Genomic DNA, 25,023 nt, shown 5'->3' on the forward strand with positions numbered 1-25,023 from the left:
GAAAATGTGTGTATGCAATAATGCAGAGTGCTCAGATCAGAGACTGTAAGTCTTCCTGGCTGAGAGCAGAGCATAGGTTCTGTGATCCGACAGTAGAGCCTTTTAAAACTTCAGTGTTTAAAAATGAGAGAGCTTTCTTGTGCACTTCAGGTAGAGGAAAGAGAAACAATTTTAGTCCAGCAAACATCTGGTAGCTCAAGAATGAAAAAATGTACTGATTGGTTCTGACAGCTGCCTGCTTCGTAGTGGTATTTAACCAGAAATATTTGAAACAGATTGATATGAATAATGAAGGATTTCATGAAGTATGACAGAAATAAACTTCACCACAATTTAACTCATTAACAAAGAAACAATGTTACATAAGGAAAAGTCCTTATTTACTGTTTACCTCATTTGTGATATTTCATTTTTAATAACCTGACAACAAATAAGGTTTTTACAATAATTTTCTCCATCAGGTATTGCAAGTATTTCATTGTGAAATAGGTTGAATGGGATGTCATAGTCCTTTAGCTTTAACAAGTGCTGCTGATGGATGTGGTCCATTTAAATGTACAACAGAGAGCTGAACTAGATAATGAACTTATTATTACTCTCTGAGGATTACAGGTTAGTCCCAAAGGAGTGCAGTAAGCTAGAGAAAATCCATATCTACTGGCTAAACAATGGCCAGAAGGCTGACTGGAGATATTGATTTACTTTCTAGGCCATTTAGACCTTAATGGTGGAGAAAAGCTGAAGTGCTGTTTACTTTTCTGCCAGAATCGACCAAACAACCAGTCCATTTTTTAAAGACTTTTGATTGATTTCGCTTAGAGGAATTAGAGGTGATTTATTTTTAAGCTGAAAGCAACTCGTAAATATCTCCCACTACACAGGTTCCATGAGAGTAAATGTTAAGTGGAAATGCTTACTGAGAAATACTTTGCTGCAAATCAATATGAGCAGGTAATACTCCTTGATAGGAACAGTCAGGTGTTGGACACCTTTTCAAGAGTGGTCAAGCCTCTGGTTGTGCTCTGTGAGACACAGTGCTTTTAAGAGACTTAACTTTTGTGAGTGGGTATGAATCTGATTGCTCGGCTGAATTTGTGCCAGCTGTACCCTGATGACTTAGAAAAGGGCCATGGCTCTGGGAGTGTAAGTGGTGCTCAAGGTCAGTAGTGAGCAGCTTTAATATTTGATTGGATGAAAACAGTAATTTATCATGTGACAATTGCCCATGATACTTCATACTCACAGCAATATCTAGCTCTAAGGAACAACTTAGAGAAAAAGCAAGCTAAGATGCTGGAACCTAGTATTTTCAAAATTAGGCAAGCTTTAAGAAAGAGCTTTAAGAAATATTTCTGAGCATACTACCATATAATGACATACAACTAAATAAAAAAATATGATTGCTATTTCCTAGAAATAGCCTGTCTGGGAAAAGCTGTACATTTATACAAATGACTGTTAGGTGTATTAGGGTTGTATGTGTAAAAAATGTGGTACCAAAATGATTCTTTGGCATGTTCTCATGGAACTTACAAGAGTAGAGCTGATATGTTAGTAATATTCCTACTTAGAGATAAAGCCACAGTTTTACACGATTACCGACACATAGTCTATAATTACTGCTTAGGAAAATTCTGCAGGAATATTTTTTTGAAGTCCACTTGCACAGATGAGACCTCTTCTCAGAAAGCATTGCACAGTTCTGCCTTAACATAATAGTCTCTGTTTATTGGAAACAGCACTGTTTTCACTAAACGGGCTTGGCTTTTTCCCTCCTCCCCAACCCCATCTCTGAAGGCAGTTAGACTTGGTTAATATGTTGCTTATATCTTAACACAGAAACCTGTACCTGTTACCTGAAAATTACTAGAATTACAGTCAGCTCCAGAGATCCCACAAGAATGTGCAAATATGCATCTTTTAAATATGAAAGTTATATTTCAAATCCTACATGTGTCTTTTGCTACCTCTCCTACCAGTTAAATCCTCCACAGAGACATTAGATTCGGCCTTGGCACCATGCTACACAGCTGAAAACTGATGGGAAGAAGAAATATTCAATTTTTTTCCCATTCTGTGGGAAAGACCCTAACAACAAAGATTGCATTACTGTAAGAGTCACTAGGACTTTGTTTCAAATTGTGCAACAATAATAATTTTACTGCCCCTTGGAGCTTGTAGACTGATGCAGAGGAACTAGAGAAAAGCTAAGAATTTCAGTGTATAATTCCTTCTAGTTCTGCAGTCTACATTAAAATGAAAAATGGTGGATTCATGTGTGTTCTCCACTGAAAAACTGAAAAAGCTTGGTACACCCTGGGTTTCTTTAGAGTATGTCTTTTGTAGTCAGCACACTAAGTTTTAACTTAGTAAAAATGTACAACATGCTTTTGTGAAGTCCCAAGCAGAAAATTTTAGAGACTGCTTCATACATGGTTTCTCTGGGTTTTTTTGTTAAGGTTTGAAAAAGTTCCTTTGACCTTTCTCAGATGAATATTGTAGACCTATATTTTATGGTTCTTATTACTTTTCTTCAGTCTTCTAAAGTTTATGGCAGAATACATTTTGCAGACCTGTTTTAGATGCTAGGCTTATATGCTTTAATACACTCGTAAGATTTTTTTTTTTTTAAAGAAAGCCAAACCTTCAAGCTAACTTCTGTAAACTTTATACATCTACAAGTGTCAGTAGAAGTGTTACCTGCATTTCTCAAGTAATTGTGGCGAATGCTGTGATGCAGCATTTTATGTGCTGATAATTTGTATTTCTTTACTGAGTATTCACAGTTTATCTGCGCATGGATGTTAACAAAAGCTGTGCAGCTGATGTTTTCTGCATGTCAAATAAGATGAAGAGACAAAAAAAACCCCAGTTTAATATAAGCTTTGTTTGTTTGTTTTGACAGGTTTTTTTGTTGTTGTTACTTTCTAAATTTAATCTAAAGAATAATTGGAAAAAATTATACACTAGATGTATTTTAACTTTCATTTAGGAGTTGGTTAATTTGGCTTAGTTTAGATCACTTAGAAAAATATTATGTCACTTAAAATTATGAATTATAGTCCAAGTTCTGTAAATTTGAAGAAATTAGATCAGTGCTTCCAAATGACAGTATCCCCATTCACCATATTTGATTTCCTTATGAAATTTAAGTCCTAAAGTATTGCTGACTTTACAGCAAAGAATCATTGTTTCCATGAATTTCAGGAGCTGAAAAGCAGTGAGTAAGGATGAGAATAAGAAATCTAAATCTGGGGGGTGGTGAGGGTGGTGGGGTTTTTTTTGGTTTGTTTTTTTCTCCTTGCAAGTGAAATGCATTAAGAAAGAAAACAACAGCTGGTAACATGGAGCTGTGAGAGCTTTTAAAAAGCTGGGGTGAAGTAATGATTAGAAATGCAATATGGAGCTGTAGTATAAGAAGTAAAACTGAAGGCACTGAACTAGACAAATATAATTTAGGCAGAAGCATGGGTCTAATTACTAGACTTGATAGTTTAGAATTATCACCCATAAAGGTTGATTCCTCACCAACTCTCTGACTGCAGAAAAGAATCCTACCAGACACTGGTACTAAATTTACAATTCCTATAGCATATGATTATCAAAAAATTAGAAAGGGAGATTTCTTAAAGTGATCTTTGTGTATATTCCTGTATGAAGGGTTATATAGACTTCTCCAAAGTGAAATGTATATAATCACAAACATATTCCATAAAAGAAACACAGAGAACCATTTTACAGGTTTACTTTAAGTGTGCTTTTGAAAAATTAATCAATTTCTTCTTGTTTGTATATATTTTGAATGTTAATGGAGCACAGGGATTAAAGAATAAGTGCGCTCACTACAGGCATATAATAAGTGAAACAATGACATACTGGGTATATAACTGTTATTTGCTGATAATCCAACAAGATTTTTGGAGGAATGATCCTTGGTCACATAGCTTTGTACACAGGAGCAAAACCACTATACTCTTCCTAGCTTTACTCTTCTAAATTGTTATTTTGAAGGGTGAGATGGTAAGTAATTATAGTAGTAGAATTTATTATTTATACAGCTATCATGTACATTTTCAATGCTAAGTCCCGGTTTCTACTAAGTAAAGGCCTTCTGTCACACTAAAATTGTATTCTGAAGTCTCTGCACATTTACAGAACAGCATTTTTAACCACAGCTGATGACTGCGTTCAGTCTTCAGGGGAAAAAAGTTGCCTAAAAATATAGGCTCACAAATACAGCATTAATTGTAATATTTTCAGGTTTTAAGAAAATCAGTGGCCTTTGAAAAGCGACACTCATCCCATCCTAATCTAAAAATAGAAAGGAATATACTGTTATTTAATAATTATGAAATTTCATTTCACAAAGAGAATAAAACTTGCCACATATTTTACCTACCTGTTCTCTCCTGAATGATCTGCACCTGAGAGCTGGAAGCTGTGCTGTAACCCTTCTGTAGGAAAGCAGGTAGCAGAGTGTCCACGCGTAAAGTGGGACAGCTTAATATCTTTATTTATGTTCTGGATGAGGGGATTGAGTTCACCATTAGCAAATTTGCAGATGACACCAAGCTGGGAGGGAGTGTTGATCTGCTGGAAGGCAGGAGGGCTCTTCAGAGGGACTTGGACAAGCTGGAGAGATGGTCTGATTCCAGTGAGATGAGGTTCAACAAGGCCAAGTGCCGGGTCCTCCACTTTGGCCACAACAACCCCCTGCAGCGCTACAGGCTGGGCACAGAGTGGCTGGAGAGCAGCCAGGCAGAAAGGGACCTGGGAGTTGGGATTGACAGGAAGCTCAACATGAGCCAGCAGTGTGCCCAGGTGGCCAAGAAGGCCAATGGCATCCTGGCCTGGATCAGGAACAGTGTGGCCAGCAGGACCAGGGAAGTGATTCTTCCCCTGTACTCAGAGCTGGTGAGGCCACACCTGGAGTACTGTGTCCAGTTCTGGGCCCCTCAGTTCAGGAAGGATATTGAGGTGTTGGAGCAGGTCCAGAGAAGAGCAACAAGGCTGGTGAAGGGACTGGAGCACAAGTCCTATGAGGAGAGGCTGAGGGAGCTGGGGTTGATTAGCCTGGAGAAGAGGAGGTTCAGGGGAGACCTCATCACTCTCTACAACCACTTGAAAGGAGGTTGTAGCCAGGTGGGGGTTGGTCTCTTCTCCCAGGCAACCAGCAGTAGGACAAGAGGGCATGGTCTTAACTCTGCCAGGGGAGGTTTAGGTTGGATATTAGGAAGAAATTTATTACAGAGAGAGCAGTCAGATATTGGAATGGGCTGCCCAGCGAGGTGGTGGATTCACCGTCCCTTGAGGTTTTTAAGATGAGAATGGATGTGGCACTTAGTGCCATGGTCTAGTAACCATGGTGATGTTGGATCAAGGGTTGGATTTGATGATCTTGGAGGTCCTTTCCAACCCAGTTGATTCTATGATTCTATGATTCTTTTGCATTTAAGGTGCTACAGGGAACACAGGTGGACTGGGTTCAGATCTTGGGTTTATCTGTGGTTCTAAGTTACTAAAAGCCCTAGGTATAATGGTGCTTAGATATATTGTCCTACTTAAATACTTGCAAGGATATATTTTGTAAATTCTTTTTTAGCAAGTAAAATGAGAAATAATGAGACTTCATTTATCTTGAAGGATTTGGGGGAAGGACAGTCTGCTATCTAGGTGAAGTGTTTTGAAACAAGATGAGTTTTCAGTTTGAGATTAGACAGCTTAATGCAGGACTCAAAAGTGCCTGCATACATAGGAACTAGATGTCAGTGCTTTCACTGTAGTCAGTGGAGAGCCATTTATTTCTCTCAGTGAAGCCTGGAGAGCAGTTCTGCTCGCTCAGGCCTGGTGAATCACACCTTCAGTTCCACTGAGTAGATTTTTTTTTCTTGAATAGGAATGCAGCCGTCTACTTCCCAGGTAGACAAAGGCATTGACATGCTGAAGTGTGGTGTTAAGCTCAATCCAAGGCAAGCCATCTCATTTTTAGAAGTGGTTTTATTAAAGGGATAGAATCAGGAGACAATGAAACTTCAAAAGGGTGAGACTTCCTCAAGTCATAAACCAGCTCTTCCAGTAGAAAAAGAAACTTAGAATTCCTCCGAATCCCAGTCAGACAGGCAAAGTCTGTTCCCAGTTCTGTCAGGTTTAAATATTTCTTGAGGGAATACTGAGGAAAAAAGATTCAATCAAATATTTTCTCCTACACAGAGTCTGATGTTTCTCTTGTGTGTTCACAGAAGAGCTGCTCCCTGTTCACCTTAAAGTATTTGATTGCTTACTTCTTTTTTTTTTTTTTTTTTTATTTTCACCTCATCTTCTCATTGTGTCTTACTTGGGAATGGCATAAAGCACAGTGTTTCAAGCATTTTAAGGGAATGGGAGGATTTAGTTGGCAAGAATTGAATAGCAGTATTAAGATACTTCAGCTTTTCAGTTAGAGTTAAAATATTGGGTAGAGAAAAATATTTAATTACATATCATCACCTATATTACAGGTAAACAAAACTGGTTTGTTTGTTTGTTTTGTGAAACAAAGCTACAGTTGTGCATGTGAAGCAGCCGATAAGGAGTTACTCCTTCAAACCTGTCCCTGAGCCTCTGAACTGTCTTAATAGTGGTCTCATTAATATAAGTACTGCTCAGTGTCATGTCTGCTTTTGCATATCCATATTAGTGGGTAAGGGAAAGGACATTTTTTTTATTTGTCTGACATAATTTAAAGATGAGATGGGGAGGTCTGTGTCCTTGCTCTGAGATAGTAGATCTATTATAACATATATGGAAAGGGCTTTTTTTCTTCTTGTTTAAGGAGCTTCATTGGTTCTTGAGTATGATCGAAGCTGGTAAATGTGAAACTGTTTATGGACTTTATTTTTGTTCATGATGAAAAATCTCTTGAGATTAATGAGTCATTGGTACCTCAGCATCTGCTCCCAAGACTGTGGAATTTGAGAAAGAAACTGAGGAGAAATATGAGGATAAAAATAAGTAAAATGTTAAGAGCAGAAATCTTCGTGATAGTGAATGGACACAAAGGATTCAAAAAATGTAACAGGGATGTTCATTTAGTGGAGCAAAATGACAGATTAAGTCACAGATATAATGAAGACACTTTTTTAGTAAGTATTTTGAGAAACTAAACTGTGTTTTTTTGGTCTTACTAATAAATTTGTTAAAACAAAATGTGTTCTAAAGCAAGCATCAGAATTCCTTATTTCAGAGATATTACTGTTACAAATTAGAAACAGTACCCTCTTACATGGAGGAATATCTTGTAAACTATGTCAGTCAGGTATCACATTGTTTTATAGTAGCTAGGTTTTGTATCAGGTGCTGTAGGTTAAACAGTAATTTGTCACAGTTGAGTATACCACTTTTCTATAACTTGGGAGTAATATTTTTCTTTTTTCCTCATGAACATCCTGTTGCATGTTGGCACAAAACAGATGCAACCTAAGGCACATCTCAAAAGTCATGAGTTCCCCCTGCATTGTAACACCTAGCATGTGGTCCAAAGATCTTAACATTTTTGGGATATGTTGCTTATATTTCAATGTGGGCATTTTTACTTGTATTTTAGGATAAGATTCTCCTCTGTATAGATGTTAGTAGTAGGCTTCTCTCTGTTGGAATCTATAGTGTAAAGAGGGTGTGTAAGAAAGGCATCATGGTTAATCCAACAAAAACAGGTTTCATAGCTAATAAGTGAAGATTGTGGCTTATGGATATGATTATTAACCTGGTGTTGCTCTTGTTTTTGGGTTTTTTTTCTGGTTACTCTAGCAAAGGGAGCACTTTCAGTTGAATTCATTGCACCTTTTTGCACCTTTTATCTACAAATATACAGACAACAGATGATGTTTGGGAACATGAGCACCTGGCTTGAGTGTGTGAACTGGTATTGATAGCTGGACTGTCTGTACAAATATTTTATCCAAATGGATAGTTTGAGCCTGACATAAGAAGTAGTTTCCTCTCTCCCCCTTCACATTATTCCCTTCGAGGTGAGGAAAGCTTCATTCAGCTATTTGTGAGACCAAGACTTTGTCCTTGAGAACTAATCACTGTTTGTAAAATTAGAATTATTTTTTATTTTCCTCTATGCATCACTTCAAATTTATCTGCATTAAATGTCATCTATATTTATATACCACAGCCACTAAGTTGCACGGCCCTTTTGCAACTCTTTATGAGTTGTGTTTATTACTGAAAGTGGTTTGAGTGAGCAACGTGTCCAGGAGTGGATTCTCGGCCAGATGTGAGAGCATAGCTGAGGGCAGGACTAGAACTGAAAGGGCAAGGGGGAAGAATGGGAGTTACAAAATGGAATGAACTGCAGACGGTTTTGAGAAAATTGGGCAGAGAGCTGAAGAAGGGAGGCAAGCAGACAGGCAACAGAGATGGCAACCCAGCTGCATGCAGATCAATGAGCTACAGTGCAAAACTGTGTTTTAAAGCATGAGAGAAAAACGGAGTCAAATGCAGCATTGCAGCAGTAGAACTAATAAATGTCAGGGAGAATGATCTCCCAGTGTTACTTATTGTTATAAGCATTTATGGGTTAGCTTTTCAACTATGAGTGGTATCATTTTATGATAATATGAAAATTTTATTTATTGTGTAAAACTGGAAGTGTCCTATCAGGATTTTAACTTTTCTTCACTTATCTGTAAAATCTGTGCTTATGCTTTGTGCCATAGGAGATTAACACTTAGATTTTCCAGAAGAACAGTTGGTAATGGAAAAAAAAAAAAGAAAAAATTGACAAAGATATCTCTATTAGAATCATGCCAGTCACACATAAATCTCTTATGGATGTGCATCTCCACTGGCTATTTCCTTACCTTTGCATATGATTCATTACAAAGCAGAACAGGAATTATATGATTGTTAAGACAGAAGTAGAAAGAAAAGAAGAACATTAGAAAAAGTCATACATTCTTATTAATATATATTATGTGCTGCAATGAAATCATTTTACCTAAGTATAAAATTACCTAGATAATAGATTTATGAACTGTAAGAAAAGATGGAAAATATGTTGTCTGTTGAAAACTTCTGTGAGAGACTTGATAAAAATATTCTTTATATTGAATGTACAGTGTATTAAGATATTTATCAACCAAAGTTTTATTTTATCAGATATTGAGTATTTATTTAATTAGATAAAATGCAATGTATCCACCTATTTTTATTACCAGAAATATGAAGTACAATTTCTGCAACATATAACATGCTGTAAATTTTTACTTCACAGAATCACAGGATCAATTAGGTTGGAAAAGACCTCTGAAATCATCAAGTCCAATTTGTAATCAAACACCACCATGCCAACTAGACCATGGCACTGTGCCATATCCAGTCTCTCCTTAAACACCTCAGGCACAGTGACTCCACCACCTCCCTGGGCAACCAATTCCAATGTCTAATCACCCTTTCCGTGAAGAAATTCTTCCTAACACCCAACTTACACTGTCCCTGGAACAGCTTACAACTGTGTCCCCTTGTCCTGTTTCTGGTTGCTGGGGAGAACAGGCCAAGTCCCACCTGGCTACAACCTCCTTTGAGGTGGCTGTAGAGAGTGATAAGATCACCCTGAGCCTCCTCTTCTCCAGGCTAAACAACCCCAGCTCTCTCAACTGCTCCTCATAGGACTTACACTAGACTCTTCACCAGCAACATTTGCCCTTCTCTGGACTTGCCTCAGCACCTCAATGTCTTTCCTGTAGGGAGGGGCCCAGAACTGGCGACAGTACTCAAGTCGAGGCCTCACCAGTGCCAAGTACAGGGGAAGAATCACTTCCCTGGTCCTGCTGGCCACACTATTCCTGATACAGGCCAGGATGCTACTGGCATTCCTGGCCACCTGGGCACACTTGTTGATCATGTTCAGTTGGCTGTCACCAACTGGTCCTTTTCTGCTGGGCTGTTTTCCAGCCATTCTTCCTCCAGCCTGTAGCACTGCATGGAGTTGTTGTGGCCAAAGTGCAGGACCCGGCACTTGTTTTATTGAACCTCATACCACTGCATTTGGCCCATCTATCCAGCCTGTCCAGGTCTCTCTGCAGAGGCTTCCTACCTTCCAGCAGATTGATGCTTCCCCTCAGCTTGGTGTCATCTGCAAATTCACTAAACTCAATCCCCTCATCCAGATCATCAATAAAGATATGAAACAGGACTGGGCCCAACATTTACCCCTGGGGACACCACTAATGACCATGTGCCAACTGAGTGCAGCACCATTCAGCATCGCTCTCTAGGCCTGGCCACCCAACCAGTTCTTAATCCAGCAAAGAGTACCTGTCACTTGCTCTTGAATGTACATCTTACAGGCTGGGAGTCATTAAACCAAAAGCAGAAATTTCAAACACACCTTAATATACTTCTTTTTCCAGACAGACTTTTATTTTCCCCATACATTCCATTTTTGTATTGCTTTATGATGTAAGTGGCCACAAACTCTCTGAATTAAAATCATAGAATGGTTTGGGTTGATAAATATCACCTAGTTTCAACCCCTCTGCCATGGTCAGGGACAACTTTCATTAGACCATGTTGCTCAAAACATCATCCAACCTGGCCTTGAACACTTCCAGGAACAGGGCATCCACAACTTCTCTGTGCATCCTCTTCTGGTGTCTCACTGCCTTCATCAAAAAGAATTCTTCTTTATGTTTCCTCTAAATGTAACCTCCTTTAATTTGATAGAATCATAAATAATAATAAACCTTCCATAGAGCTAGATTATTCCCAGCTGTATACTACATGGAGTTTTACCCTATTCTCCGAAGTCTCTGGTACTAACCACTGTCAAGTGACAGAACTTTGGAACAGATGTTCAGCTTTTTTGCCCAGCATGGTATTTCCTATACTCCTAGTTTCATTTTTAGACCTTATTATCTGTATTTTCAGACTTAAGAAATATGTGTTTTTACTTGTATCTCCTTTTAGGATTATTTTTTTTTCTTCCCTCTGTATTTTATCATAATACTTTTTTCAGCTTTGCAGAACTTCAATGCATTTTGAAATTAGGTTCCTATCTTTTCCTCATTCTTCTCTTTCTTGATTCCTCTATTTTCCCTGATTATAATCTCCTCTTTTTTCACATATACTTTTCATCCCCTTTTTCCTCTTGTACTGTGCACAGTTTCTCCTCTGTGGAAATGCATCTCCATTTCAGCACACTTTTCTGGTATTTTTGGTTCCCTACAGAGGTGGTTCAACATGTTGTTCCACATTTGCTTGGAGCAGAAGACAAAAGAGTGAAAAAGGAAGAAAAGGGAGAAAAGGAGGTAGAGAGACCTGTTCCTTTTAAGTACATAGCCTGAACCTAAGGGTCTGAGCACTTTCCAGACATATAGTGGATGAAATGATAAGCACCCACTCTATATGGCTTCTTTCCTAGTATTTTTTTCCTACCTTAGAATTACTTTCTGTTTTAAATTCATTACATTCTGTACACTGTTGTTCATGAATGCTGCTCTTAGAATGGGAGCTATGAGTTTATGATATAGATTGAGATCAACTCTTGACACTCACTAACAGAGAGACAGTATTTCTGCAACAAATTGGAATAGCTTTAAAAAAAATGTCTTCAGAAGGCAGTGCTTAGAGATTATATTCTGGGAAAGGGTATACTTGATGGAGGAATTCAAGTTCTGCTTGTCCATGAGCAGACATTCTTGCACAGATTTGTGGTAGAGATTGCTTCCTGTCAGTGGACCTTTCAAGGAATTTACCTTGGAAGAATGAAGAATTATAGTACTTTCGTGGGTAAAAAAATCTCTATATTTAATGTAGCTTAAAGGATAAAAGTTGACAGAACTAGAGACAAAAATTTCTTGTTTTACTGCCATATGAGAATATTGAAAATAAAACCTTCTCAGAATCTATTTCCAAGTGGTCATAATATAGTTAAATTCTGTATGTATTTTCATGCAGATGGCTAGAGACGTATTCTTGATGCAAGGCCATCCTTATGCTAAAATTAAAATGTCTTCTCAGAAAGTGTAGCTGTATTAAAACAGTTCAAAGTGTATGTTATCAAGCACACTTAATATAAGCAAATATAGATGTTTTTCTCCAGTCATTTTCAAAAATGGCCAAAGTATTTCAGCTGAAATTTTATAAAAATTACAGTTGAAAATTTTCTGATGTAGAATTTTTTATCTGAAGTCATTGAAGCTTGACACTGCACATTAAAGTGGAAATAAATATAATAAATATAATAAATTGCAGAGGATTCTGTGAGGCCTTGAAAACAGCATACGGGCCTACATACCAGGTCCAAAGCCCTGTGTTCAGCGCAGATGGCCAAATGCTTCTGACAGATAAAACCTCCATTCTGTATCAATGGTCTGAACACTTTCACACACTTTTCAGTACTAGCCGTGTAGTTCAAGACTCAGCAATTTTGATACATTACACAACAACCAGTGAAGGATGAATTGGATATTGTCCCTACTATGGGAGAAACTCTTAAGACCATACAGCAGGTGAAAACTGGCGAGGCAGCTGGGGTTGATGGAATTCCACCTGAAGTCTGGAAGCATGGGGGCCAAGCATTCCATGCTAAATTTCATGAGTTTGTGGTGCGCTGTTGAGAACAAGGTGTACTACCATCAGACCTTCATGATGCAGTCATCGTCACCTTGTATAAGAAGAAAGAAGATAAATCAGACTGTTCAAATTATTGAGGTATTACTCTGCTCTCCATTGCTGGCAAAATCCTGGCAAGAATGCTTTTGAACAGACTAATACCCGCTATAGCAGAAGGAATTCTACCTGAAAGCCATTGTGGTTTCAGAGCCAGCAGGAGTACCACAGACATGGTGTTTGTTCTCAGACAACTGCAAGAGAAGTGTAGGGAACAAAGGTCTTTATGTAACCTTTGTTGACCTCACCAAGGCTTTTGATACTGTGAGCAGAAAAGGTCTGTGGCAGATTTTGGAACATTTAGGTTGTCCCCCCAAGTTCCTTAAAATGATCATCTCACTTCATGAGGATCAGCACGGCCAAGTCAGATATGGTGATGCACTTTCTGAGTCCTTTCTAATATCCAATGGTGTGAAACAAGGCTGCGTTCTTGCACCAACCCTATTCACAATCTTTTTCAGCATGATGCTCCAAAGGGCCATGGCAGACCCTGATGATGATGATGGTATCTACATTCGATATTGTACTGATGGAAGCCTTTTCAACCTAAGGCGACTGAAGGCCCACATCTTGTCCAGGAGCTGCTTTACGCTGATGACGACACCCTCGTCACTCACACAGAAGTAGCTCTGCAACATTTAACATCCTGCTTTGCAGAGGCTACTGAGCTTTTTGGGCTGGAAGTCAGCTTAAAGAAGACAGAAGTCTTCCATCAACCTGCACCTCAGGAAGTCTTCCATCATCCCCATATCACCATTGGCCAATCAGAGCTCAAATCAGTCCAGCAGTTTAATTACCTAGGTAGCCTCATCTCCTCAGACAGTAAGATTGATGGAGAGATAGACAACAGGTCAGCAAAGGCATATAGAGCTTTCAGAAGACTCCATAAAAGAGTTTGGCGAAGAAAAGTACAAAGATCAGTGTTTATAGAGCCATTGTGCTGTCTACTCTTTTATATGGGTCCGAATCATGGGTCATTTACTGCCACCACCTGCGACTCCTAGAATGCTTCCATCAATGCTGTCTCCATACAATCCTAAACATCCACTGGTCAGATTATGTGACCAATACATCTGTTCTAGAACAGGCAGCAGTCACAAGTATTGAGACCATGCTGCTGAGAACACAGCTGCGTTGGGCAGGGCACGTCTCCAGGATGAAGGACCACCACCTCCCTAAGATCTTGCTTTATGGTGAACTTGCCACCGACTGCCCCAAGAGAGGAGCCCCGAAAAGGAGATACAAGGACTCCCTGAAACAACATCTCAACCTTGGCCACATTGATCTTCATCACTGGTCTACTCTGGCCTCCAATCAGGAGGTCTGGAGACACACCATCTATAATGCTGCTGATGCTTTTGAGAACGCACGCAGGGTCACTCGAAAAGACAATGCAGAAAGAATCATGTCTTGCCGATACCATCCAAGGAGTCTTTCTGCTGTGCCTTTTGCAACCGGACATGTCTTATTTCCCATTGGCCTCTTTAGCCACCAGCGTGCTTGTAGCCAATGTGGGTAGCGCCCTTTCCAAATCTTTGTTCGCGAAGCCTAGCCGTGATGAAATAGTAAATATAAGAAGTGTAAGTAGGATGTGGTAGAAAGTGTGACAAACTTAAAAATGTAGCAATAAGCTCTTGCCTGAAGTGTAGACCTTTAATGTCAGAATATGAATTTGTTATTTAACTTTAAAGTACTCCTCTTTTTATTGTCATGACCTTTTATTAGCAGCCTATAACTGGTCTATTGTTATGCATGTTCTGACAGAGTATGCATACTGCAATGAAGTATAGATGCTCTTCCCGTGTTGAATAAAGTATTTACTATTTCCATATTTAGATACAGGACAAATTTTCAATGACATGCCTTTTAATTGCTTAATCAGAAAGGTTATATAAAATAGTTTTAGCAGTAGGGGGGTTTCTGATTAACTGATAATGGAGTAAACCCATATTACAGACTATTTTGATTATTTTGCCTTGATTGCCAAATATTAGACTGATCTTTTTCAAAAAACATATCCAAGTTTCTAAGTCTGATATTTATCCACAGTATAGAAATGTTGTAAGAAATTGCAGTGTTTGCCTCTCTATACTGTCTCGAGAATTTGTTTCATCCCTGTTAAAGAAGGTCATTCCACTTATCAGAAAACTGACCAATACCTGAAGATGTGGAACACTCCCAGCATAAAAGGTGTTTAGGTTCTCGAAGTACAGTTTTGTTTTGTTGCTCCTACATCCAAAGGCTGTATATTTTGACATATTTTAATAGAATAACAAGATTAGATAGGTCAGCTTTTAATCATGATTGAGGTTTTATTTATACCAGTGTTTTAAAGAAAAGTGCTACTGTATAGCACTTTTTTTTTTTTAAGTGAAACAAACTTCAACTTTTTCTGGTCATGTCTTATTAAAAGTTGAAATCATCAGCTCCTCTAGGAGTGAGAGAAAATATACATGACAGCAGCCTGTGACTCAGTTTCTTACAGTTTTAATGTGGCAAAATTGTCATTAAACATGTGTTTGTTTACCAACCTAAAATTTAGTTATACCATTGTGAAAGAAATTAGAATGGCCTTAAGAGCAGTTCATTAATCTTCTAAATGGGTTCTTCAGCTGTTTGCTGCTGTCTTGATAAGAAGATGAGCTTCACCTTTTTGAAAGAGGAATGCGAGTGGAAAATACAGATTTAGAGGTTTTTTTTTAAAATTGTTAGAAAAAATGTAGTATTTACTAGAATAATAAGACTTGTCTTTCTTATAGAAACTTTAGTATAATTTCTCTGGATTTCTTTATTCAACTCTGTTTTGTATCTGTAAGAAAAGTTCCAATACAAGTTCTTGTCCAATAAAAGATACAGTGTATTTGAATAAAAACATGGAATCTAATCTGTTTCATGGCTTGTAAAGGAATTTGGTAAATCCTTTTGAAAATGAAGAATAAAATTATTTGTATCTACGTCTATCTTTGTACTCAAAAAGTTGTCAAGTTGTCTTTCTATGCTTAAAAACAGAGATACAGTCAACTCAAGAATGGAGCATGGGCGCACAAGACTACATTTTTTTGCCTAATAGAATCTTATAGGTTATATTACAATTACAAGAAATACATCTACCATCAAAACCTCACCTGATATATTTCCTTAATCTTCTGTCATATGATCCTACAAGTTTTAGATCTATAGATCTAGATTTTTCTAGTAATCCTTGAGTGCATTGGCAATGATGAGTTTTATATTGCTGAACTCAAAGTACTTGAATTTGACACCATATTCTGAATGACTATAAAATATATGCCTATTTTAACTGTTTAAATCAAAGAGTTTGTTATATAGAGTGCTAATAAGTGAGTCAATTTAAAGCAGTCTTTTCAATAAAGAAAAAGAAAAGATGCTTCATTTGGGATAAAAGTCACTGAATCACAAGAGGAAAGGCTATCAAATGAGAAGATTCAAAGGCTTGTTACTCAATAACAGGATCAAATAAAAAATTTTTATTTTTGTGAATATTTACATCAAGGTTTTGGTGTTGGAATTTTTTTTTGTTATTCGTTGTCCCTGCGTGGAAAGTAGCAGGATAATAGCTGCATCCAGATTTTCCAAAGGGATCCAATGAAAATTCAGGACTTGGTTCACATTTGTTTGGAAACTAAAAGACTCTGAATTTCTTCATATACATTGACACAGATAGAGCACTTGATCCCAGGTCAGTATTTCAGTGTGATAACTAATCTGCAGGTATAGAAGGAACGTACATCAGATCACTTCCATTCATGGATTTGTGAAATCTGGATGCTGAATCTGGCCTGAACATTTCTGTTGTTGGAACTCCTTTGAGAATATGCCATTTAGCCCAGAGCAGGTTCTCAAAAATTGTTTCCTAACACTTTTAGATTTTCTGCATAAAAACGTTTGAAAATTCCTATAACTTTTTTCATTAGGAATGTGTCAGTTCCTTATTATTCTTCTCTCCCCAGTCTCTGTAGGCTGCCAGGTTGGACACCCAGACACCCTTCTCATACTGCACCAGGAATTGCTGGCTCTTGTGCCAGCAGGTTTCTGGAAGTGGCTGGTACAATAATGTCCCTTCTCACTTTGTAATTCTAAGAGTCATTAAGTGGACTGTAAGAACGACTAAGTAGACTTGTATGTGTAATTTGAAATAAGTACTAGGTAGGGTTTGTACTTTTGCTGACATGTTTTACAGTCATCTACGTCTGTGTTTCAATCTGCACTTCTAAGTCATGCAGACAGTCATTTTCAAGTTACAAGCACGCTGTGCTGTGCCTGTGTCAGAGAATAGTTTATAAAATTGGAGTAACTGAGTTCATATCTGATTCTTAAGTGTGAATAATGAATTCTTATTCAATGTCTTTTGTTGTTGTTGCTCTTTTTTAGCTGCTTTTTTTTTGTTGCAAAATAATAGTTACTCATGAGAGTTAAAAAAAGTACACATACTTATTTGAAATGGTTCTATTTGCGTCCTGATTGTATTTAACAGTATGCAGTAAATCTAGTAAAATAGAAGTGCAGTCTTTATGTATTTAAGAAGAAAAAAGGTGTAAATTCTGCCTGCTGTCATGATAAACTCAGCAATTTACTAGCTTTAAATACAGTTTTATTTTCCTGTAGAAACTGCTAATGATCTTCAAGATGCAGGTCTCACTGCCCATTTAAAATGTCTCTATGAGCAAATTACCTGATAATACAGCTCTTCTACTGCAAAATATCTAAAGATTATTAGATCTGGAATTTTTATTTTCTTCTAATACCTCATCTGTCATCATGCACAGTAAAGGCATTTGCCTTTACTTTTATCTAACTTAAGGCAAGCTACATTTTTGTCTTACCTCTTCTTCATGATGGGATTGCCCTTGCACATTCTACTACTCTGCAGGATAGAGATGTTAACTGTGAATCAGAAACCGTATTGTAGGTGTAAGGCATAAAATAAAATCGATACATTTTTCTGAGCCATGTCACTGGTTAAGTGATAAAAAATATTCTGATAGTCACTGAAAAAGAAAAGTCAAAGGTACATTTGAACCTGTCAGTTCAACACATTCCTGTTATCCCTTTAGGGGATATCATACAACTTGACACCAACATTTAAGCTTTGAAAATTATGAGCTCATCTATTTAAAATGGGATGTCACATGTTCCCAAGACTTTGCCATTACTTATAATGGAAGACAGGATGATCACTTTTGTCACACATTGATAGTGAATAAGATCTTTCTTTTTTTCTTTTCTTTTTTTTTTCTTGTTTCAGAATGAAGAACAAATTTTGGTATTTTGAATTTGGCACTTCGGAAACTTTCTCAGCCACCTGTAAGAAGCTGCATGAATCTGTAGAAATAGAAGTAAGAAACTAATTGTTGCCTTTATCCTTGAAATGTCACTAGTTTGGCTGAAATGCAGGGAACAAGGGTACAGAGTGCCTGAATCCAGTAAGGCAAAGGAGTGCACATCCTTTCGACCCTATATTCCAAAATATTATTTTTATCGTGTCTATTTGTAGTGTAGCCCTGAACACTGGAACAAAGTTCAGTTTGATGATTAGTGAAGTCTTAATACAGTAGACAAGGTCAAGAGGTGAAGTATAGCATTAGAAATCAATAGGGAGTGTGGCTAGGTCAGATGGAAAAATGAAAGACTGTTGGAGGGAGTGAGAGCTGCTGCAGGATTAAAATAAAAAAAAAAATCTTATTATTTCCAGGTCCCAAGGTTTTATAACCTTTAAAACTCAATTCCCTAAAATTGTACTTACTTTCCTGAATAAAGGTTAAAGAATATATGTATTTTTTTGAATCATTCCCCTTCATTAAATACCTTTTCTCTCTGCACAAGGGGTCATCTTTCCATTATACATTGAACATTAACTGAAAAGACACAGAATAGTTACAGACAAAATAGGAATTTAAAATAGTGTGCCACTGCCACTTTGATGGCTGATGGAATAAGTGGCTATATTACATAAACTCTTTGGGGGATTGATGTTTATAAATAAGGACATGAAAAATGTGAAATGAGTGAAAGTACAAACATGAGAATTAAAGTTAAATAATGAAATCATTTCTCAGGAGGATTATGGTGCTTTTCCTTTCCAATAGTAATGAGGAACTGCACGTGTCAATGGAGTATTTGTATAGCAGCATGAGGCACTCGGAGAGGTATGGTGAGAGCTGTGAGTCTGGTCAAAGCCTCCTGAAAGAGGAAGTCTGAAATGATCTGAAGGGACCATGAATCTGGTAGCAGAACAGTAGCAAAGAGTACTGAGACTGAAACTGTAAGACCTGCAATGCTAGATTTGCCTGTTATCGTGTTATGTTTCTTCTTAAAGTGGAAACATGCTCCTCACAAGTTGGATTAAAATATAATAAAAACAAAACAAAACATCAACCAGAAACCCTAGAAAAAAAAAAAAATCCCCCTTGATTCCCAAGACTGCTTCACAAACATGCATTTGGGGAAACAGTGTGTGAAAAATATTTCATTAGTTATTGGAAGAAATGCTTACTGGTTTGATTAGATTTGAATATACTGCAAGTTAAATGTACCTTTTGATTAAATTCAAATTGATGAGGAGGCTTTCCCAATAAAATACTAACATCTGGTGAAAATCATACATATCCTGATACATACTAAGAGGTGAACTTATATAATTGTAAACACTGAAAGGGTGATTTAATGTTGACATCCCAAAGCAAACAAGTAGGTATACGAGTTTGTGGTGCTGCTGATACCAGTTGTGTAGTTATTACCAATTCATGTCAATAACTATTGTTACCAAGATAGTATTACATTGCCAGTATATGAGACGTTTGTTAATATTCACTTCATCTATCCTGGTCATTATCATTAGTCCTACAATTAGGAACAAAAAGCATAGTTTCCAAAAGTTTACAGGAAGTGGTAGGAGGTGGTTATCTGCAGATTTATTTACAATGAGTAAATTACAATGCATGCCAATATGCTTCTTTGAACATTATCAACATTTGGAAGTAGCACTGTTTTAATCTAATTTTTAACCTGCTGCCCCTTACTTGGGGATGTCACTGTAAGTGAGAGCTTGATGTATGAGACCATATTTCACTCAATATAATGCACAAAGAATGTGTTTGCTATACAGCCAAATTTTGAATTAACAAAGCCCAGGAAGATTAAGGTTGTGTATCTCTGAGCTTTGAGACAGTGATCAAACATTGTATGGGCAAATATTTGTTCAACCCTATATTTGATTTCTAACCTAATTAAGATTGGTTTTCCTGATGTTGGTTTTCCATGACTCATGTTGTGCATGTTTTCTTCTGTGTGAGTGTGAAATGCAGAACGAAGTTGGACACAAGTCTTATGTTATCCAGAATAAGATGTGTTTTTGTTTCCAAACTGGGATCCAAGAAGTTGAGGAGAGAAACATAGGTTCTAAAGGGAAAGAAACTAAAATGGAAAAAACCAACCAAACAAACTAGGACAAAATTAAGTATTTATTTTTAATAATAATGTGTCAGTAAACAAGGCTGATGATTTTAGAGTTTAAAGAACTTGCACTTTATTTCTGCTTCAGTAAAAAAGAAGGGTATGTGAAAGGTATTTAATGAGAGTAGGTAGAGATGAAGTGTAAGCGGGGATGAGATGGATCATACCTGCAACACTGTAAAAGCATTGTCAGATCAGTGTAAACCTTCTATACCACCTGGTATTAATGGGTGAAGGAAAGGAGTTTAAAATGTTCACATACTCTGGCATTATATTGCCCTTGGTTACACAGCAAAGCCTTAATCTCAGCTCTTTTCAGGCATAGATATGGATATACTCAACTTAGAGATGATCTGAAAATGTTTGATATATTAAATAAAGTATAAATAATAATATTGAAAAAGTGACTGAGGCCAGGAAAGAAGGCAAAAAAGAACTAAAAGAGATGTATTTTCTTTCTGATCTAGGTAGGCATGCTCTACATTTTAAAAGCATATAGTAAAAGCTTTTATTTTTAACAGCATCGTTGCATTATTTGAAATTTAAAAAAAAAAGGAAACGAAAAGGAGCAGAACACATCTGTGTTTTGTTGTTGTAGTATATGAATGTGTTAGGACAAAACAGAGCTACCTGTAGCGCAAACTTCTTGTCTGTATATGAACAAAAGAAAGGCTTCTTTCCTAATTCAGAAAGTTGCTCATCACTCTGGGACTCTGAGGCCTCATCACATAATTGTGTTAGTGTACTACCTGCTGTGCTCAATATTGAGTGAAAATGGAAGCTAGACCCCGCACCATCCTATTTCACAATTCGTCTTTTATTTAAATAATTCCAGTCAGTTTGGGGGACGCCAGACCTTTATAAATTAACAGCAGGGAAATACCAAAGGTGTCAGATTGCATATTTATCATCTTTCTCGTGTAATACTTAAATATGTATTAAGAAGTGACTGACATAAATTAGGCAGATTTCAGAAGCCACAGGCCGTGGCTTGTAGAGGACCCCCTTCTGCTTGACATTTCATCCTTGTCAAAGATCAAATTATTTTAATTTAGGCTGCAAATTATAAGAAATGAAGACTTCTTTGTGGGAATTCCCTGTGGTAATCTGACTTTTGTTGTTACTGCTGCTTGTCAGTGTGCAAAAGATATAATATGCATGCAAATAAGGTTAAAAAATATGTACTATCTAATTATCCAGCCAGTACATTCCACTTGAAGACAGTGGGAGGCCTGACACACAGTATGTGTTTGATTCATTGAGGCCTGCAGGGTATTTACACAAGATTACTTTTAATTATGAAATTAATATCTGTTTATCTAGAATGTATAGCAGTAAGTGAGCATACACATGAGCAGAATTTTTAGCAAAATAAATCATCTTAGTATTTAATACATATAAAATATAGGGGGCAACCACAAATTTGTTTCCAGAAATCAGTGAAGTCCTATACCTTTTTTCTTGTAAGAAAAGTGTGATTGAAAAGTTACACTTTCACTTACGGTTGTTGCCACAACTGCCAGCTCACTTTCAGATGTCTTTTGACTTTAAAGGTTTCTGTGTATGAATATAATCTACAGGTTTAAAATTTAATTCTTGAAGAGTAAATATGAAATGGAAATCTTAGTGTTGAAATAGTTCTCTGTCCAGATTTATGCTCTTAGAAGAATTAAGATGTGTGTGCATTATAATACAGTTCTGTTTTGTGATCTCAGAAATTTTCAGAGTAAACAAATAATTATTCACAGTTATTTTTGAGTTATACTTTGCTTTTCTTCTTCAAAGCTGCGATAAAGGTTTAAGCAGAGAGGAGGAAGTGCCAGTGACCCACAGAGCAGCAAGCTGCAAGATGTCAGTGGACTATTACTGAAGCATGGTTAATTATTTTTCCAGTTTTCTTCCTGATTATTGCATATTGCAATTACAAAATAATACCCTTAATCAGTTTTCAATGGATCACTAGATCCTTTGCTAGCTTGCAGAAGAACGTTGCAGAAGTAGGATCTAATGTTTTAAAAAATATGCTGCTCTACACTGTGGTGCATATGACTTGCCAGGATATCTATATACTCCATCTTTGTTGTGAGGAATGAAGCTAATCTAACTCTAGACAGGGTACATGTATATGAATCCTGGGAATTTTGGCTGGTTCAGTGAACTGATCAGTAGAACTGAATGCTTTGCCTTTCACCTGCGGGTTCCACTGTAGTAATGTGAAGTTGGGTCTTTTTTTTATTCTGTGGAGTTTCTTCAGTATTTTTCTACAATTTTTTGTGAGTTAGGAGGGTCGAGTTATGAGTTATGTTGGTAGAGGGACTTAGCTTGAGTAAATTATAGCCAGCGAAGGGAAGGTGTATCCTATCAAGCTAGGTGCATCTCATCCAGTGTGTCTCAGGTGAACTGTATTTGCAAATGTCATAGCCTTCAGCCACTGGAGAAAATGCTGCAGTTTGTCACTCAACAAGTTGAGTGTCACTCAACAAGTTGAGTGACAAAGTTGGCTGATAAGTTAAGAACCCTGAACCGTTCTCCAGAAGTGCAAAATATGGTCCCTTATAAGATATAATTGGAAACCAGATTTAGCAAAGAAATGTACCTCTATTGAATGCCTATAAGTCCAGGTTTGCTGTAGGAAGCGGGAGAAATACATACTGGTAACACAAGATGCCCTACAGTCATTATTTCATCACTGAAGGGACTATCCCACAAAGATTACTTCTGTGTGTCCAGTAGGTCTTGGTAAAATTTTAGGTCAGTGATACCTCTTCTTTAGCTCCATAACCTATGTTTTCCTTTGGCAACGATGTGTATTTAAGAGAACTGGATAGTAGAGGTTCTGGGATAAGAAATGCTTTAGCTGCATCAGCATTTACTGTACCCATTTCTACTAATCTTACCTCCTAGTAGGAGTTATAAATCAGGTGTAGCCCTATGCTGATATGCTTATTGTGCCTTTGGATTGAAACTAATACCTGTGTGGTGTTCTGTGTTCTCAGGGCCTGTTCCATGAGGCTTTGTATTCCCTACCTGCAGGGACTTCTATATTCAGTTTCATGTGGAAGGGACTCAGTTGTTACAGTGACAAGTATCATTGCAAAATCATCAGACAGACAATTTAGCTGGAACAGGCATCAAAACCCCTCCAGTTATTGATATAGAAATTTTGGTAGTATAAATGGTTTTCTGTTAATAGCTGTATTGAAGCTTAAGCAGTCAAAAGCTGACTAGCAATCATGTTTTACCTTCAGAATGAGGATCTGATCTCATACCTCCTTTTCAAATTTAAGTATATATCTTAGGTGTAAATATTGAATAAACTATTAGCAGTGTTAAGAATGATGAATTGCTGAAGAAAAATCTATCTGATAGGTAGAATATTCAGATTTTTCTTTCTCTCTTATTGTTTTCTCTCTCTTTTTTTTCCCTTCTTTTCCCCCTTTTTAATCAGTGTGATGGAATTCAGCTAGACTTAATCAATATATCTCTGGAAGGAATTGCCATTCTGAACATCCCAAGCATGCATGGTGGATCGAATCTTTGGGGAGAGACAAAGAAAAGACGTAGCCACCGTCGGACAGAAAAGAAGAGGTCAGATAAAAGAACCACTGTTACAGATGCCAAGGAATTGAAGTTTGCATGCCAAGGTAAGCTTACAGATTGATATAGGCTATCTGGCTCAATACAGTCAATTCAGCTGTATAAATGACCTTGTATTGCCTCTTGTCAAGAAAAAGGATAGACAGTTCTTAGATATTTCCTTTCTTGTGCATTTAGCTTTTCTGATGGGAAGCACTGGCGCAAAGGCATAAACAAAGATGTGCTAACAATTACAGTCTTGCAAACCTGTCTCAGATGTTACCTGTTAAGCAAACTAAACACACCACTTGGTACTGTTTGCTACTGTGACATTCAGTCTAGAAGTACCTGGAGATTTTGGAGTTGGAAAATGCTTCCTGAGCATTTATAATGCTTCTTAATGTCAGTGTGCATAAAACTTGGGGATAATCATGCCCTGTTTCTAGCAAGCTTTGGATAGAGGCAATGGAAAATTAGAGTAACAAGTACAAGCTGCCTGTACATTTTATGTTACTATACTGTGATGCTGTATGCAATCCTTGAATACATAAGTTGAAGTTGACTTGCACAGGCAAGGCTCATATAATTTCCTGGTGATTACTCTTGATAAAGCCTATAATAAATAGTAATTTCTGTTCTACTCTGAGAATCTGAATACTATGCATTGTAACACATTGCTGCATATCACAAGTTCTAGTGATTATAAACCATCACTCTCTTTACACCAAAGGGATGAACAGACTAGACTTTGAAAATATTTAGGTTTTTTGTTTGTTTTTTTCTCTTTTTATTCTACAGAAAATATTGTCTTATCTTCAGAATATCTTCCTGCTTCTCCTCCTTATTTGGACTGAATACAGATCAGGACTGTCTTATACTATTATGATCCTTTTACTAATATTGATATCTTATTTTTACATTTCATCAGCAGTAATTTTTAAGTCACTAGTTATATTCATTAATATGTGTTGTAGTTTTAATTCAGCTAAATTATCTGGATTACAAAAGTTTAGGAATAAAGTATTTTTTTATGGCTTGGAGGCTGCAATAGGTACTAGGACTCAATTTCTGTAAGTTTGAGCAATTTGGTACGTGTTCTCAGTATTTCAGTGTGACTCACCAGTACAGTTTGTTAGCTGAAGTTCTTTCAGGTGCTAAACTTCACTTCAATGTCTGTATTATATCCTGATGTTCAAGAGTTGGATGCAGGCTGTTGGGTAAAGGGCTCACCAAAATTTTTCCTTTTGTTTTGCTTCTGAACATGGGGAGACAGGACATTTATCCTTTTGATAGTGATGAAGCAGATATTATCACTTC

The 25,023-nt window shown here is 37.2% G+C and overlaps 1 protein-coding gene across 9 annotated transcripts in view; it reads left to right on the plus strand.

Annotated features, from left to right (window-relative positions):
- Positions 1-25,023, plus strand: part of DGKB (diacylglycerol kinase beta) — a 345,725-nt gene that overhangs the window by 247,005 nt on the left and 73,697 nt on the right. For all 9 annotated transcript variants that reach the window (XM_051785972.1, XM_051785970.1, XM_051785971.1 and 6 more), the window contains 2 exons: positions 17,924-18,014; positions 23,579-23,774. In XM_051785972.1, the coding sequence (XP_051641932.1) occupies positions 17,924-18,014; positions 23,579-23,774 (287 nt within the window). The remainder of the gene's footprint in view (positions 1-17,923; positions 18,015-23,578; positions 23,775-25,023) is intronic.

Source organism: Manacus candei, unplaced genomic scaffold (genome assembly GCF_025592945.1).
Source record: "Manacus candei isolate 608988 ecotype Guabito, Panama unplaced genomic scaffold, ASM2559294v1 h1tg000021l, whole genome shotgun sequence".
In the NCBI taxonomy this organism is placed as follows: Eukaryota; Metazoa; Chordata; class Aves; order Passeriformes; family Pipridae; genus Manacus; species Manacus candei.